This window comes from Amphiura filiformis, chromosome 20 (assembly GCF_039555335.1).
Source record: "Amphiura filiformis chromosome 20, Afil_fr2py, whole genome shotgun sequence".
NCBI classification, from domain to species: domain Eukaryota; kingdom Metazoa; phylum Echinodermata; class Ophiuroidea; order Amphilepidida; family Amphiuridae; genus Amphiura; species Amphiura filiformis.
Window position 1 is genome coordinate 61,549,242 of NC_092647.1, and position 19,329 is coordinate 61,568,570.

The 19,329-nt window shown below is 36.3% G+C and overlaps 1 protein-coding gene across 1 annotated transcript in view; it reads left to right on the plus strand.

Moving 5' to 3' along the window:
• Window positions 1–19,329, plus strand: part of LOC140142428 (acetylcholinesterase-like) — a 29,228-nt gene that overhangs the window by 1,347 nt on the left and 8,552 nt on the right. Inside the window, exons 2-9 of the mRNA XM_072164398.1 lie at window positions 128–421; window positions 7,539–7,698; window positions 7,833–7,910; window positions 11,098–11,216; window positions 11,754–11,918; window positions 12,607–12,813; window positions 13,999–14,179; window positions 14,428–14,650. Coding sequence (XP_072020499.1) covers window positions 128–421; window positions 7,539–7,698; window positions 7,833–7,910; window positions 11,098–11,216; window positions 11,754–11,918; window positions 12,607–12,813; window positions 13,999–14,179; window positions 14,428–14,650 — 1,427 coding nt within the window. The remainder of the gene's footprint in view (window positions 1–127; window positions 422–7,538; window positions 7,699–7,832; window positions 7,911–11,097; window positions 11,217–11,753; window positions 11,919–12,606; window positions 12,814–13,998; window positions 14,180–14,427; window positions 14,651–19,329) is intronic.

A 19,329-nucleotide genomic window follows, 5' to 3' on the forward strand; every position in this document is an offset into this window, starting at 1 on the left:
CGTCAACACAGGGTAAAAAGAACCGTTTACAAGTACGTTACAGCGATATAACCCAATCAAGTTCACCATGTTCAAGCTTACATTAGTATACATTTGTATCAGTCTACTTTCTCTAACATTTGCACAGGATGACCCTATCAGAGAAATAGAAGAAGGATTGGTACAGGGTTTTTCATATCATTTTAGCGAGGTCGATTTCATTGGCATAGACAAGTATCTGGATATATTTTATGGTATTCCCTTTGCCGAGCCACCGATTGGCGATCTCCGATGGCAGCTACCTGTACCAAAAGCAAACTGGGATGGAATCCTCAACGCAACGTCAAGGAGTGCAGCGTGCTTCCAGGAAAATCCTGCCACTATATATTTACGAAAGAGCGAAGACTGTCTTTATCTTAACGTTTATGCGCCTAGCCCAAAGGTATTTGTTTTGCTGTAATCACAGCAATTATAGTGCACACACTTTCAGTATGTCTTTCTTTCTGTCTGTTTTTCCTTCTTCCTTCATTCCACAAGCTAGACTGTCCCACAGTCTCGGTTCGGTCCGGCCTGGATAATGGAACGATAGGCCTACATAATAACATAATAGCCTATCAAAATATGTCATAGTCCTTCACCCCCCCCCCCCCCGATTCTAAATACACAGCGCCCAAAACCAATTCACAGCGCCCAAAACCAATTCCTCTTTCTACACAAATTGATGCCACTACACTAATCACACCTCCTATATTGAACGCTAAATTTCAGTGACCGCTCCCCACGCCGAGACTGTTCCGAAGTGTTAGAGATCTCACTTCCAAAAAATCGTTCAACTAAGCACGTGATTCTGGTGTCAATTATATGATAGCCCCGCCCCAGTTTCAATTCAAATATGGTAGCACAAAGCAATGCCGCGTATGTGATGCGCTGCGCTGGAGATCGAGCTTGGGACACTTGTAAACAACTGAACGGTATTGAGCTCATCTGGCACGCGTACGCGGTCTGGGGACATATGGTATGCGCAAGGCAACAATAAGTTCACTGCATAAATAAATCCTATTCATGATGATTTTATTTAGCAAGTTGAAAATATGATGTTTAAGGTTGTATTTAAAAAGACTATGCAAAGAAAGTGTTAACATGAAGGTCTTGTTTGCACGTTTTCTCTTCTCATAGTTCTACAGTTTCTCAGGGCTATTAACGTGTTTTATCTGTCATGAAATGGCCGTAAGCTAGTGTTAAAAAATGCGAGAAAATTACTCTAAGTTTAATGAACATTATGCATAAATTTATACACTAAGTATGGTAAAAGATAAAGTTTTAGGCCTATCTATTGTGTCGATCAGCATTTCTTATTTCTTATTTTAGCCAATATATCAGGATACTCAAAGTACTAAAACGATTTATGCAGCCGTATATTATGGCCTTTTTTGGACAATCTCCCTCACTTCAGGGGCTGTGCAATAATTATGAGCTGGGGGATTTCCAAATAGCGTACCAACAATCTCTTGCCCCTCCCGGCCTGCCACAAATCACTTGCCCCCCCCCCCCTCCAGTTTGCATGTCAAATTTGTGGGATCCCAATTTGCAAATTTTAAAAGGTCTAGATAGGATCTACCTAGGCCTATATTGCGAGTGCAGCAAGCGGGAAAATTTGCATATTTAAACATTTCCGTACTGTTTTCCTAAGTCTTATAGCATTTTGTTTCAAAGACGCCCAGTGCCGCAGACAAGGGGAGGGGGCCGGGGTCCGTAAAAAGTGAAGAAAACATACTTTACTATGGGGCAGTAAAAGCAAAGATAAGGGACCTCAGGGGCCCGTAAATGGTAAAGAAAAGATACCTTGTAATTAAGGCATATTTTCTTTGCTTTACTATATACGGGCCACCAAAGGTCTCTTTTCTTGTCCATTAGGCCCAACCCAGCAAACACAAAAACATTTTAAGAACATTTTAAATAAGTTATATTTTGGCTTTTGGTTTAGGTAAAAACGTTTTAATAACATTAAAATGTCGGTTATGTAAAGGTCATAATAACGTTTTAAAACGTTTTGTATGACAACACACTACAACAATATTTTTAAATGTTTTCAAAAAATGTTATTGTAAACTATTTTTGCAAACATTTTTGCCAAATATTGTGTCCACACCTAAATATCATTATGTTAAAATATTTGAACCCAGCAAACACAGAAATGTTCTTAAAATGTTTTTTAAAACCTTTTAATAACATTTAAATGTCGGGTTATATAAAGGTCATGAAAACGTTTTTAAAACGTTATTGAAAATATTTTGGGCAAACATTTTTCGCAAAATATTTTTTCAACTCCCAAAGTAACATTCTGTTTAGAATGTTTTGTATCAAGTTTTCAAGAATGTTTTTGGAATGTTATTAAAACGTTTTTATACCCTTTATATAATCCGACATTTAAACGTTTTCTGTAAAACATTTTTGTTTGCTGAGCAGTAGATAATCAAAAAATGTTTTTTAAGGTTATGAAAACGTTTTATACTCTTAATATACCCTTTATATAACCCGACATTTAAACGTTTTTTGACAACCTTTAATAACCTTTTGCGAATGATGTCGAAAACGTTTTGTGTTTGCTGGGAAGGTATCTCTTCTTTGCTTTTTACGTGCCCTCTGAGGTCTCTTTTTTCTTTTTATGGGTCCCTTAAGGGCTGGGGTATGAACGTTTGGACAGTATTTATTTTGGGACATTAGAGCACATCAGACATATCGAATTGCATTCTGAATACGAAAAATGTCATTCTGATATCAAATAATTTTGATTTTTGAAATTCGCAATTTAATACACATTTTATGGCAAATCATTAAAATTGATATTTTTGATATTTAACAGTACTTGAAGTAAACTTTATAAATCTGATGATTTATACTTAAAGTGTATGTAGGTGGGATAAAAAGCCGACGATCAATTGAAAATTTTGACCTTTTTCGTATTGAAGATATGGATTTTTTTTCCCAAAACACCAAACAAAAATAAGGTCTTTTGGGAAAACATCCATATCTTCAATATGAAAGGTCAAAATTTTCAATTGACTGTCGGCTTTTCCTCCCTGCTACATACACTTTAAGAATATATCATTAGATTTATATAATTTACTTCGAGGACTGTTATATATCAAAAATTTGAAAAATATCAAATTTTTATAATTTGTCATAAAATTTGTATGATATTGTGATTTTCAAAAAATGAAAATTATTTGATATCAGAAAGACATGCTTCGTATTCAGAATGCAATTCGATAGGTCTGAGGTGCTCTCATGTCCCACAGAAAATACTGTCGAAATGCAATAAACGCTCATTTTAGATCCGGTATCTTTTCTTTGCTTACATACTCACTGAGGTCTCTTTTCTTTCCTTTACGGGCCTATGGTATCTTTTCTTTGCTTTTTACGGGCCCACTACGGTCTCTTTTCTTTGCACGGGTCCATTATAAGGTCTGTTTTCTTTGCTCTTCTTACGCGTATACGGCTCATAAAAATCAAACAAATAGCGGGCCCGTAAAAAAAAAGCAAAAGAAAAGAGACGTGCATTTAAAAAAAAAAATCAAGATAGCCTTTGAAGCACACCCTCTAATAAATATTTCACTTGATTTTCTGTTTGATCATCCTCGATATAATGAAATCTTTGAGAAATCAGGAGAGTGCAGCTTAATCGTGGGAACACTAATTGCACATTTTCGCGCGCTTTGCCCGCATTGTGCCCATCAGTTTATTATTTGATCATTTACCTTAAAATTGGCAATTTTTCCGCGCTTCGCACGGAGTTTGTTTCAATACCTATGGTTTCAATAAGTCCAATCTGGGGGCAAAACTCGCTAATTCAAATTGCAAATTTTGACCAACTTAACGATTCATACTTGGATCATTTTAGCTTAAATTGGCTTAAAATTGGCAATTTTTTTGCACTTCGTGTGGAAGTTGTTAAGAGAAACTTTATCTGGGAGCAAAATGCCACTTTAGAATTGCAAATTTGTGCGCGCTTTGCCATTTGTCTCCTTCAATGTTCATATTTGATTTATTGGCAGCTAAACATGCTACTTTTGCTCCGCTGCAACATTATGTTCAAGGATTTTACACCAACCTCCGTCCCTCACCACTCACGCCACTGTTGCCCCCCCCCCCCACACACACACTTATCACTGTACCTGCACATCACTGATCAAAGGGGCCCGTGTGTTCACATTGCCCCCGGGCCCGTAATGGCTCTCGGCGGCACTGAAGACGTCCCATGAATATGTGACAAAACTCGCTTGCTTCCCCCCCCCCTTCTCGGCTGGAAAAAGTAACATTGCTTGCCCCACCCTTCGAGACGACTGAGTAAAAAATGTTTGCCCCAGCTCCAAATTTAATAATTTCTTACAATTTTTATTCATAGATACAGGGGCGTCGCCAGACCTTTTTCATTAGGGGGGTGTATTAAGAGTCAATGATTGCCGACGAGTCGCTAGCCGTGTGTGCCGACATACCAAATAGGCCTACTAGAGCGGTTGTCACTATAATATAGCTGAACCATGTTGCATCAGCCGGGGGGGGACTTTGTTTTCATTTGACACCTTGGGGATCGTAGGCATACCTTCTTGGCATTTCGCGCAGGTTTTTTTTTTTTATTTCTTGGACAAGTTTTTCCTATAAATTTATTGTGTTAAACATGTTTAACAAAAATTGGTAAATGTCGAAAGCAGAAACGAAAAATGGTAATTTGTTTGACCACAACGCAGGGGGGTATCTGAGGGGGGATGTTCCTCCTGAGGAGTAAGAAACTTGTGCAAAATGAAGACCTAATTGAAGCGATTTGATGGACCATTTTGACACTATAGAGTGTAAAATTTTAGTTCGAAAAAGCCCAAACAATTGTGAAATGAGCGGTCCATGAAACCTTTTGCGCGAATTTTGTGGACAAGTTTTCCCTATTATTGTAGGCCTATAAATTGTGTTAAGTTAAACAAAATTGGGAAATGTTGAAAACAGAAGCGGAAATGGTAATATGTTTGGCCACAATGCAGAGGGGTGTCTGAGGGCGGATGTTCCCCCCCTTAGAAGTAAGAAACTTTTGCATAATGAAGACCTAATTGAAGCGATTTGGTGGACCATTTTGACACTATAGGCCTAGAGTGTACAATTTTAGTTTGAAAAGCCGAAAAAAAATGTGAAATGGGCGGTCCATGAAGCCTTTCGTGCTAATTTAATGGACAAGTTTTCCCTACATATTAGCTTATATAAATTGTGTTTAACATAAATTGGAAAGTGTCGAAAGCAAAAAATGGCTACTTGTTTGTGCACTACAGGGGGGTGTCTGAGGGGGATGTAAGAAACTTTGGCAAAATGAAGACCTAATTAAAGCGATTTGGTGGACCATTTTGGCACTATTTTGTGTAAAATTTTAGTTTGAAGTCTGGCAAATATTGAAAGCAGAAGCGAAAATGGCTACTTGTTTATCCACTACGCAGGGGGGTGTTTGAGGGGGATGTTCCCCACTTGGTGACAAAATGTGACGACGGGCCCTGCATATTGGCGGGCCGGCAGTAATTTTCACATGCTTTTAGGACGAGGACCCGCCTTCAAGCAATGCCTAAAGTAATTGCAGGCCTATTATAAGACCTACGTCCGATCGACCCGACTGTATGTTTTTTAGGCATAGGCCTACTATACGTGCAATGTTAACTTTTTTCTCTCAGCGGGCACAAATGTTTTTTTTTTTCTTTTTTTTATCATGTCTATTTTAATAATTCTTTTGCCGTCCTTCTTCTGCCACCCTGCTTTATTTTATCACGATACTTCTGTAGTTACTATAGAATAAAAACATAATTGATTTTTTTTTTACAATTTTTATTTATAGATAGAATTTTAGGACACTCCACAAAATGAAGAATCTTGACTCCTTTTTTGGGTGCAAATTTCCTTCTTCTACGTCCCCATGAAAAGCCAAAAGTATAGCAAGCTTCACTTTGTTATAAATGAAGTAAAAGAATATTCTGATTTATGGGCATAATTTGCTTGAAATTTTATTCAAAAATGATTTTTAGATTTATAGTAGGGTACCCTTTTGGGGGTGGGGGTATAATTTTCCTTGACCGAAGACACACTATAACTTCACCGACCAAAAATGAATTAAAAACAAACAAAAACAAACAAATCAATATTCATGATATTTTGAATATACTTTCTTTCAATGTTTTTGATATTGTTTGTCAAATGTTCCAATCCCACTTCCTTCAAATCCTTCGGGAACTGATCCCATATTACATTCAGCACAAAATTCTCAGCAGTAAAAAAAACATACCTAAAACCCAGCCTAAAATAAAATATCTTGCATTTCAATTACTCGGGAAAAAATTACTCAATTCTTAAAAGTTTCAAATCACTAATAAATGGTAAAGACACTGTATCACTGTCAAACTCGATCAACATTACGCGTTATGTAAATAAACCACTCGACTTGATTTAGTCCTATTGTCCATATGCGTACATGTGCGCGTGCGGTTTGCAAATGTTTGCTCATTATTTATCAAGGGAAGCTTCTTCCAATATCGCCGCGCCGCCAAGCTGCATTGATTGGTCGGTAATTGTAGTCCCTTACACCACTGCTTACACAAACGGTGAGGCAGTGAGAACACGGACGTGGTATATAGAAAGATTGCGTGACTCCAAATCCGTAAAAGTGAACTTCCAGCGTTTTGTGGGAGCTGGAAGTGAAATTGCCTACAGACTGGGAGGGTCCGTGTATTGGGTTGGTTTTTAATGCTATGTAATCTACATTACCAGTCGTTCTCCACGGACCCGAGGGAGGGTCTATCCACAAGCAGACACCAAAAACGCATTATTCAATCGTTCTACAAGTAACAAAGACATGGGGCAAATGTGTTCTTAAAGGAGTATTTCGTGGTCCTAGAATTTGTTCGGCATATATAAGGCGAAAATTATTCGGCTTTTGTTACTGCGCGCGTCAATAAAGTCCCGATTCAAGCTCGCGTAAATTAACATACGCGCTGCGCCAGTCACGCATAACGCAACGCACAACTAGCGTAAGCACTGCGCCCAACTGTGTGCACGCCATTCTATATCAATACACAGTGTTATGAGTCCGCCTTATAATTTTTCCGCCTAATATAAGCAGCCAAACAAACTTTAGCATCCTCTTTTTATGATATATTTCAGTAGATATTCACGAAAAAAGCTTATCCCCAAAATTTCAGCTGATTCTGATTTTGCGTTTGTGAGTTATGCATGATCATGCGTTTTCTACTGCTCCATTTTTTCCCATTATTTTTCATTAAGGCCTACTAGATCTAAAGGGCGAAGGTAATTTTGCCCCTTTTAACTTATTATTGAAATTTAACTGAATTGCTCTTATAATACCATTGCATTCAAGGAAATTAGTTTTTTACCTAATACGTTTCTTCAATATCATCTTTTGAAATAAAAGTCCCATTTTCTCTCTGTAAATCATTGATAAAAGGAACACCATTTCCTTCCAATTGCAATTAATCACAATGCTAACCTTCACTACTTTCATTCGTCCATTTTAATAGCCCAACGGTGCCGCAGTTATGGTGTTTTTTCATGGTGGTGGTTTCTCATTCGGTTCAGGAATGCAGTTTGAATATGATGGCGCTCCAATCACTGCTGTGGGTGATATTATTTACGTAGCTGTCAATTATCGTCTCAATGTATTTGGCTCCTTGTCTACAGGTAATTATATACATTGCTAAGGCGAATGATAAAAGCGATAAGCAGTAACAAACCAATGCATAATGTTCTACCAGAAACCCGATATGTACTAATTTGTACCACTTTCCATTCATTTATCAATTTTATTTACGCAGGTGATGAAGCGTCCCCTGGCAATTATGGCATGTTTGATCAATTAGAGTCTTTGAAATGGGTTCAACGAAATATTGAAGGTACTATGATTAGTTTTTTGATGTTTCAAATACAGATAAACGTTTTAAACAAACATAATCGAATAGCTATTTACCGATAAGCATACCAAGTTGATTTATTTATCTAGTTTATTTACTTTTTTGAACATGTTGAATGGCTGGATAAAGGAGGTAAAGTGAATGAACCCGATTTGTCAGTTTACAATATGATCATATTCTGATCATATACGATAATTTATGATAAGCAATGTGCTGCGCACTCTGAAGTGCATATTTCGATTTGTTCTGTGAAGGTCATATTGGATTACAATCACTACCCTGGTAGCTCAACTCTTACTGGTGAAGTGGTACTTAAGAAATGAATGGTAATGCCGTACCCTTTACACAAATAATGTAAAAACGTATTAAAATAATGGGCGATGCGTAGCCCAAACCATTATTTAAACATTTTTACTTTTACCGCAATATTAATGCGATTGCTCACGTTTTGCCCAAATATTTACCACAGGGCAAAGCGCAGACGCGTATCGCTCAGCACAAGTGACAACGGGTATCGTGGTAAACTGTACACGTAACCTCAACGTAAAGAATATAGAATGTGCACGGTTTACCGCATTCCATACTTATTTAGAGCACATTATTTCCGATAATAGGCCGCGAGGAAAGTAGAATTTTAAATACAAGGGTCTGTCCCAATTTTTGTAAAGTGACTCATTTATTAAGAAAAAGCACAAGTACGAAATAATATTAAATAATAAAATAAACATATGATTGGATTATGATAATTAATTTGTGCACTTTCCATATACGCCGGTTTAGTTGGGAGCCCAGGTTGGGTTTAGTATCCTACATACTCCCGCGTTGAAATGTCTTTCCGCACCCCCTATAACCGCAGAAAATGTGCAAATTGTAATGATACTACAAATGGAAAACGTATCAAACGTAACTGTGACTAAAATATAAACCTTTTAATCAATAATAGTCATAATTGCTGGAACCTGGAACCCTCATTTATTACAAAAATAAAGAAAGAAAAAATATCCTTATTTTGCGGTAAATTACGCAGTAAAATTCCATTGAAAAATGTTTAATGAGGTTCATTATGACGTCAATACCCTGTTGCTATCAAAAAGTTATCATGATCGACTTACAGTTATCCCGGTCATCATCAACAATGTTTGATAATTTACAAACGCTTTTGCTTTTTTCGGCCGTCCAGATTTCGGGCGATTGTCCATTGAGCCATGAATCTCCTTTTTTCTAAAATTATATCGAACAGATCCCTCATCAATATTCAATAATCTTGCAATTTCACGGTTAGATTTTCCTTCACTATGATATGCTTCTATCATTCCCTTCTGGTAATCGGTAATTTTTGGCATTTTGAGCCTGACCTGATGTTAAAAATGAACAATTTTGGAATTAACTGTATTGAAGTTATCTCTTTTGGATCGTGGTAGATAACATAATCGCATAACAATTACTAATCCGTTGTAATCGGGGCATACCTTTACAGTTAGCAACCTGGACAACCGATTCTTTTGTTCTGCAAGGCTCACTCAGTCATTTAATGAGGCAATACAAACGATCGAATTTGGTGTTGAAATGAGCTAAATTTTGCGTTACACCTTTTCATTGTAAAATTAATTTTCTCGGCCAAATGAAAAGCAATCCTTTTCATTGTTTCAGTAAATGTCAGGAAAAACTGTAGTGCTTGATACTGTTTTTTTTTTTCAAATCCTAGTGTTAAACTTAGGCGTGAAATTTAGTCATTTAGTGTAAGATTTTCGATTTTGATAGGCTTAAACTCTGCCCGCGAGCCTTTTTTTTTTTTCAACCTTTTAGCTTTTCAAAGTAAGATAGTTCGCTAATGAAGGATTTTTCCCAACTTTCTAACGCACATCACCGTGAGCGATATATCATAGTTTTGTCAGAATTTCCGTTTTGATTTCACCATCTTTCACTGTCGGCTGAAAAAATTTCAAAATCAACACGTGAAATCTAAGGCTAGTACTAGCATTGTGGATCGATATCCCTGGGTTTAATAGGAATACCGGCATGGCTATAGTGTTGCCAGAACTTCAATATAGCAAAGAAATTCCCAGACCTATAGCGCTCCTACTGATCATGTTTAACCAGAACACCCAATTGGGGATTTAATCGCTGGTCGGGCAATTTGCTTTCAATGAAAAATTGACCTGGATAACAACAAAGGAAATATCGACTATTTCTGCTGGTTGCTCTCGAGATAAAAGTACTCACCATTACCTACTTTTACTTAGTTTGACATTTTCGGAGCATGAATGGAAAAAGGGTAAAACAAAAACGGAAATTCTGACAAAACTATAACATATAGACCCACACGATGTGCTTTACAGAGGTGGGAAATATCTTTCTTTAGCAAACTATATTAGTTTGAGACGCTAAAACATGAATTCCGTAAAAAGCTCGCAGGCGAATTCAAGGCCTATAAAAATCAAAAATATCACACTAAAAGACACAATTTGATGCTTAATTTTAACACCAGGATTTTTAAAAAAATGTATATCCAAGCACCAAGTTTCTTAACTGACATTACTGAAGAAAAAAAAAAAATATTGCTTTATATTTGACCGAGAAAATTAATTTCATAGCAAAAAGGTGTATCTCTGAATTGTGCTGATTTTTACATGTATCGATCGACTTTTAGCGCGACTAAGCATTTCTAAAGAATTGGTTGTCCAGGTGGCTGACTGTTTATTCTCTAGTATCACAATTGATAACCTTGATCATTTGTTATGCATCACATGTTTTTAAAAAAGAGTTCAAATATCCCGGGCGTCATCTGTTGTTATGGTGGTCGTCAAGGACTGACGTCATAATTAGCTAATTAAGCACAGCGCCGCCACTTTTTTCTATGGGAATTTTGTACAGGTTTTTCATGATATCATAAGAAAGTTTGTTTCGTTATTTTCCAGCAATGTTTTAATGTTGAAAAGTTGATTAAAACTGATTAAAGGTAGTATTAAAGTTAGTATTATTTACTAAAAATTCAACAATTATTGTTACTGCGGAAAGACATTTCAACGCGGGAGTACATTGTTAACCCTCTCATATTGAGCGCACGATTCCATTACATTACTTCGATTATGATTTAACCTAAAAATATTGTCAACGATGAGAAAATAAGTTATGTCAACAACAATAATTATTTATTTAATCATTTCAGTTTTTGGTGGCGATCCAAATAGAGTAACCATATTTGGTGAAAGTGCTGGTGCAGCAAGTGCAGGCTTCCATCTGCTCTCGAAGGAGAGTCATTCATTTTTTAATCAGGTTATACTAGAGGTATATCACAAATTTAATGTGTTATCAATTTTAATAAGAACGGTTACCGCAATTTTTGTATTTAAGCCAGATACTTCAATGAAACTAATTATGAGTCTAAATCTATTTACTGGACAAGGCAACTTAACCAAAGGGAATCTTATTATTACACGTTTGTGACATCGCACGGAATAGGATTTTATTTAAAGTATACTTCTGACAAATATGTTATACCAACCTTTATTTCACCCGTATTCTTAAACTAAAACCGCTTGAAATGATTTTCTTCGGTTGGTGTGACTTACCATTAACAATTCAATGTTATATCAAGTAACCAACGATGTGTGCAACATGTACGAAATATAGTGCGAAGCACCGACAAATGTCCCAACAAATATTTCATCGGACCCTCATGTGTATATTTTTGGCAATTTCATCTATATCGATTGCAACTTTTTATTAGTCCAAACTTACTGTAATACATCCGATTTTGCTCTTGTATACGTAAATGCATTCTATTCCTGTAAATTTGAGATCAGTAATTATTGTTCTTATTAGAGTGGTGCAGCATCATGTGACTGGGCCTTTACCGATGTCGAGGTAGCTCGTGAACGAGCTATAGCTATGGGGCAGGAATGTGGATGTGATACGAGTAATACAATGACAATGGTTGAGTGTTTGCGTACCAAGGACGTACAAGATATCTTTGATGCGAGTGTGGTGGTAAGAGGAGTCATAAAATGCTAATGAAAATGCTAGATAATTGGCTATAAATTACGATTTCCCCCTAAAAACGTAACGGAGTTTCTAAATGCCCAGGCGACAAGCCCGATTGAACATCTACATAGTTAAACGGGTAGTGTTTTTGAACCACATATCTGCCCTTTTTAAACTAAAATGGTCTATATGACATAAGTTTGATCAAATTTGCATTTCGTAACTGAAAATGATTAAGTATGCTGTTTATGTTGTCCGAAACACAATGTTGTCAACATTGGGGGATGATTGTATTGTCCACCCCCCTTATCAAAATATTAGGATTGCATCCTCCATCCTCGGATTTACGCATAATGTTGACTGTAATTGTAAAACAAAATGCAAAAACACTTGTTTGGGCCCTTATTTCCCCAAATTTACCAGATTTTAATTTATAAAAATAAAATGTACTTTCTAAAATCTCAACAATCAATAATTAATAAGTCATAATTGTTATTATTATTATTATTATTATTATTGTTATTATTATTATTATTATTATTATTATTATTTATTATTATCATTATTATTATTATTATTATTATTATTATTATTATTATTATTATTATTATTATTATTATTATTATTATTGTTGTTGTTGTTGTTGTTGTTTTTGTTGTTGTTGTTGTTGTTGTTGTTATTATTATTATTACAGGCTGGAGTCTATGGTAGTGCTACCGTAGATGGAGTGTTTCTCGACGATTTACCAATGAATTATATCAATCGGGGCGATTTCAAAAACGTAAACATCATGGTAGGAACTAACCAAGATGAAGGCGCCTTAAATGCTATAGGAGTGTATCCAGATTACCTGTTTGCAGACGATCCGCCGCATATGAACAGATCAGATTTTCTACGAGAGGTATGTGTTGGAGCGCCATTATATATATTTAAAATCAATCCGAATACGCTACAACTCCAATTAACAAATACCCCTATTTGACCAAGGTTTACTACTTCACAATAACGCCCATGTTGGATATCTCAGTGGCAGATTCGAATCGTGCGCGCTAACCTAATCCAGCGGGGCGTATACACACGCGTAGAATTACACTTTGTCTGTATGTTGGCGACAAAACCACGCTCACGCCCACGCCCACATGTAGAATAGCGCACACAATAATGTTTCACCATTGAATCATCGTCCACAACAAGCATTTGATCCATGCATATCGATAATGCTTAATCATATCCTGGCAGTGCTTGCAGCTGAATTCGGCACCAAAAGTAAAATACTTTACACTAAAAATATACCCGCTTGCAGAAGAAACTCACTTAAATGATAGAAAGCAATCAAAAATCGACAGTTTAATTTACTTAAATTTTGCAATTCCGAGTTCCGAGCTGCAAAACTGACTCGAAAAAAATTGCTGTAACTTTGGTAATATTTGTCCAAATTTGCCGGGGTAAAAACTATCTCGTTCAAAACATACAATGCTGGGCTCACATGTACAAGATAAGATGACACTGGAAGGGTGGTATCGTCATTGGTTTGCAATGGAAAGTCAATGTTTACCAATCGCGATATCGATTGATTCGCCCAACGCTCAGATTTTCCCGAAACATCACATGATCAATTACGTCAAAATGAGGGGCGCTGTTTATTACGACTTGCCTTATTTGGAAAACGATCTACCTATTTAAATAACAGATAATTTATGTTCGTTGAAATTCCCCTCACAGTTTTGTATTTCACTCTATCTGGAAAGCTGAACTAAACAAAGTCAACTGATAACTAGTTATCTCCGGAGCAGGCGAAGGAATTGATCTTTCGGTAAATCCCATAAGCGATGTGCACATCGCTCATCGAACATCGTTACTGCGCATTTCAAGTCGGCGTGACGTCATATGAAGACATCTCAGGTGTATTCGCAAAGGCTTATGGGATTTATCGAAAGGACAATTCTTTGGGAACTAAAGCTGTCAAGAAGAATTGTTAACAACGTAGAGAGCCCTCTAGCGTTGAAATAAAGCAATCCTTTACATGATTATAGTAGTATTCTGTTGTTTGATATCATGTTTCTAATGACTTACCTTTCTTTAACAGGTCCCTAGATATGTAGGAGAAGACAACCCGGTTTTCCTAGATGCTATGTATCAAGAGTACACACCCTGGGATGTAGTTGACAAGCCTGATGCCGATTACCTCAGAGCATTCATAGACATAAATACAGACCTAAAATTTGCATGTCCGACAGATATTGTTGCACGAGTACATGCCGAAGCAGGTATGCATGTGCAGCATATATCTTCCTTATTCATTTTAAGTAAAACCACTATTATAAAAAAAGGAGCAATTTTTAGTACTAAAAGTAAACTGGTAAATGAATTACATCTACAAAACAGAAACACTGTTGGCTTTACATTGCAGCTCTTTTTTTTCAATCTAATACATTTTTCTTGATATCAACACCCGTATGATTACTTAACATTAAAATGTTCAGTTAGACACATGACAATATAATATTATTTTTAGGAGATAATGTGTATATGTACCAAATGACCAGAGACCCATCAGCGTCACTCCTATCAATCGGACCCATCGGACCAGGATGGACTGGTGCTGCTCATTCAGAGGAACTTCAATTCGTTTTTGGGTCTCCATTTATGGAGACAAATCTCCATGGCAAGTTAAATGATGATGACAAAGCACTTACAGTGGAATTTATGAAATACTGGACAAATTTTGCAAAGACTGGGTAACGTTAGCATTATCTTTTCCTTCTGACTTTTTCCCGTTGTCTTTTTATGGATCAAAATGTGCAAATCTTATCGCCATATCAAAAATTTTGCTGTCAAAGTACAACATGGCTTCAATTGTCTAATCAAAATAGAATAGTGTAAAGGAAATGGGAGATTCTTTAACACGTCACAGACTTAGCCAATGTATAATAACTATATATAAATAAAGGGGTATGAATTATAAATCCACAGCCTTATCCCCGCTGACTCCAAAAATCATGGAGCTTTATCACCTAGGAGTGCATAAATTTTGTGTGCATAATCGTTATTACAGATTTTGTCATTAAGGCAAAGGCATCGACCAATTTTCACAGACAGAAATTAATCTTTCGTAAATAAACTATTGAACAATACTATAATACCATATAAGGGGATGATAAAATCACTAAATTCTTTTAAGACGCAAATCATTTTCAGCATACTGGGCATTAGACGCTCGATTAATCTGTATGCAGCTTATTTGCTGTGTTTGCTTAGTTGGCAGAATTAGCTTTTCGTGGACGTGGTACGTGAACACGTGGCACTTCAAAGAAACAATAGCGCTGTGACAATAGCGCTCAAAACAATATTGTTCAATGTTGCCCCGTAGGGTTACAATGAAACAATAGCGCTCAAAAACAATAGCGATCAAGTTTAAATTATAAATTAGCCACGATAAAGATTAGGGCCTAAAGAATGAGGCAAATTAAGGGGGAAATAAAATGGGTGACGGGCTGTATTTGCGCAAGTTTTTGCGCCCTTGATGTTTTTAAGCCCTGACGGGCTGGGGCCCAGTATCACGAAAAAAACACATCAAGGTCGCAAGCCCGGCAGAGCTGGTGCCGGAGACTTCTATAGTGAGGAATTGCGACTAATGGAGTTCCAATATATAATAGCCTCGGCAAGGGAAGAAAGCAAGATTAATGTAACATTGACCGACCAACAGAGGGCGTCAATATTTTCATCTTAAACTGCTCTATATTGTCAGTTCAGTTTAGAGCCATAATTATGTAAACTGACTTTATATATAAATTTAATTTTCAGAGATCCAAATGATCCAGCCGATGGATTGGTAATATGGCCACCATTTACTGTCCCAGAAATGGAGTACTTCATGTTAGATCTAAATTCAACCGCAGGTAGAGCGCTGAAGGCAAAACCTTGTGCTTTTTGGAATGACTACTTGGTGAAATTAAAATCATTTGCAGGTAAATAATATTTATACATTTTATTAAGTAAATTTTATTAAGTAAAATTGACGAGACCATTATAGATATTTATTATTACACAATATTTATAGGGCACTCTACGGAGCACACAGCACCTTACAAAAAACAACAGAATTCAAAACACAGAACAGTAATTATATAATACAATATAATAATACAGGAAACCAAGACGTCAATTCCCCGATGTCAACAGGAAGACTATACAAAGCCAACAGGCATCGTCTCCTACTAGTTTTCTAGATCGAGGACAGAGAGCCTTGTTGCATCAGTATAAGAGCGAAGTCCATGGAACTACATATGAATTACATTTATGTTCTCTAAAAAAGTATTGGTACTCCTATATATAAAACATGTGCTTTTTGCGCTCATTTTAGGTGACCTTGCCGAGTTGGAACAATTATGGCGTGAGGAATTCTATTCATGGAAAAACGTTCATATGCCAGAATGGAAGGAAGAATTCGATGACTATAAAGAAGTCACAGGACACTGTAATAAAGAAGGTGGATGTAAATAACATGAATATGAATCAAAGAATAAGACACGTTTATGACTCTTCTGGTTTGATAACTAATTACGGCCCACTACATCAATAAATAGAAATGGAAAGGAGACTAAAGACTATGAAGAAGTCACTGCACGTGCTGAACACTATGAAAAAGACACTGGGAATAAAATAAACGTGTTTGAAGTAAACAACAAGGAATGTAATCAAATCTACATCCTAGTTTGTTGTCTATTACTGATTTAGATACAAATATTATACTTACTGCAATAAAATGTAACAAGTATGTTTAAAGGCCATATCTATTGCAAAAACAAGTTTAACTCCATTCGAAGAGAATAATTATTACATTACAAGTTGACACTCGTTGCAATTTTTTTATTTGTATTTCTCCTGGAAAAAGATAAATTGATCATTATCATAACTGCAATTTTCAGCGGTAAAAAAGCAGTAAATACCTGTATACACACACAACCCAAACACACCCCTACTTTCTCCTACACACCCCAACACACCCCCACACATATCCAAATAAAGTATTAACTTTCATTACCCGGGAAAATAAACATCGTTATCTAACAACGGAAATATGTACCTGCAAAATTTATATTACTGTGTACATTTAAATAAATAAGCTTAATATTAATTATGATTGATGTGCTCTTTATTTCTTGTCTCGGAGAAGGTATTTGCGGAATTAGCAACAGGGAATTAAGTGCTTTGTTAGCTTAGTTACGAAATATAATACGGTATAACGTGGATTCTTTTTATACAGAAACTAAAAATTTATTGATAGGCTATATTTAAAGTAGTGATGAGATTTTTTAACAAAACACAATTCGGCCAATAATCTCCGTCCTGATAGGGGTAAAATGGGCTGAATAAAATATGTCATGGTGTAACACAAGTAATGCGGCATATACATGATCAATTTGATTAATATCAAAGACCCTAGATACAAGAGTGGATACACAATTGTGTACTCTACACACGAACATCACAAGTTAGTTTATTGTCCAACCGCCAATAAAATCAAACTAGATTAGATCTCTTCAATAATATTGAAGAGAAATATTATTTTGTATTCAATAATGCATCTAGGGTCCCCAATATTGATCAATCAAATTGATCGTGTATGGGCCGCATAAAACTACTGTCAATATACATCACTAAATTGCAGTAACGGCCTGGTAGCCCGAAGGTCATGTGTGTAGGAAGAAAATAGTTTAATTTCCAATGATATAAAAATCTTTTTTGGCTAGATATTTTCCCAATAAACTATAACCACAAGTTTTGACAAATTTCCCAGCCGTTCCTCACCTGTTTGGGTTACGTAGGTGGACACAGTATTGTTTGACATCCCATATCATTGCGCAGACGCACTGAACTCATATCTGTTTTGGTCTCGGTCCCAGCCGGTTTGTGCTTCTCCGTCGCTAAACAATCCGTCTGGCGACAACCTCATAGTGCGTTTTTCTGATTGGCCGAACACCAGTCCCTGAATAAACCCGGGATGAATCTGCTGTCAATCAAGCACTGATAATACCATGCTGAGAACAAGAAGTGGTGACTTTCGGGGCGAAAGGAATTGATGTTTTCTCATTAACATGAAGACGAAGGAGGCTCTACAGTTAGATTAAGTCATTTTGGATGTTCACATATGCTTTTTAGTATACCGAATGAAACTCCTTGTCTGTCTCCGGCCCCCTCCCTGGTCTAATGAGTGTTAAAGCGGATTCTGGGATAGCATATTATGTTCATGCGCCAACATAAGGAAATATCAGCTCAAAAAGACAAGTGTTCTTAAATAAAATAACGTCAAGTGGGACAAACAAGTGATAGAAATAAAGTAGTTCAATAACCTCAATTAAACAATCATAGTGAAAATTTTGACCTCAAGTTGCAGAGTATGAGTTTTTGTACTCAAATTTTCAAAGGTCATTCAATGAATGTACAATGTATTGGGGTTAATGAATTGTGCCCTGATAGATGAGCATATTGTGGATCCTAGTGTACACTCTCCAGAACATTATCGGTTGGCATACCTTGCTTAGGGGACAACCCAAAAGTTCGATGAAAGTCCTATAAACGAACGTCCTTTCGTTAGAAAGCTAACCCCCTCCCCTCCCCCTCTAACGTACGTGTCAAATATCGAAATTTCCAACCCGTATTCATAGGATGCAGGGCTGTCGCTATGGTGGATGGGGCTGTGGAGGGGTGCGACAATGCTAGGATATTGATCACGTTTATGGAAGAAACAAATTTTATATTAAAATACTTTTCTTCATACCGTTTTTGACACGAAAAAATTAGGGCTTGCTGCATTTTCATATAAAAAAATGGAATCAAAGTGCGGATCAGCTGCTTTAAAAAAGGAACTTACCAGTTGCAGGTTGTGAATACTGCACTCTTTATTGATTTTAAATCGTTTTGAAGCAACCACTGTAAAATGTCAATATCGTACTTCAGAAAGTGCTAATATTTTAAAATTATATATTAAATTCTTACAAAAAGATCAACGTTGACCGATGTTCTACTACTTTTTTATAGGACTTCATCAAATTTCTGGGTTGTTCCCTTGTATTTATCAGTTTTAAGATCAATATAAAAGCACACAATATTTGCAGGCGTGATTTGACAGTCTTTCAAAGGTTACAGGATATTTTGGTAGATAACAACTATTCTAGCACGCAATAGAACAAAAGAACAGCCTCAAATTATAATAATTATCTCGCTCTAGGTGTTATTAATATTTGATTGTACTTTAGACTTTGAATTTGCAACAAGCTTTTATTAGAAATACAGAATTGGGCTGGTACCAAAATATACTCTGCTGAATTATTTAAGTAGGTTATAGCGATTTTATTACCATCCAGCTTCACCATGTTCAAGCTACCAATACTATGTATTTGCTTAAATCTACTTT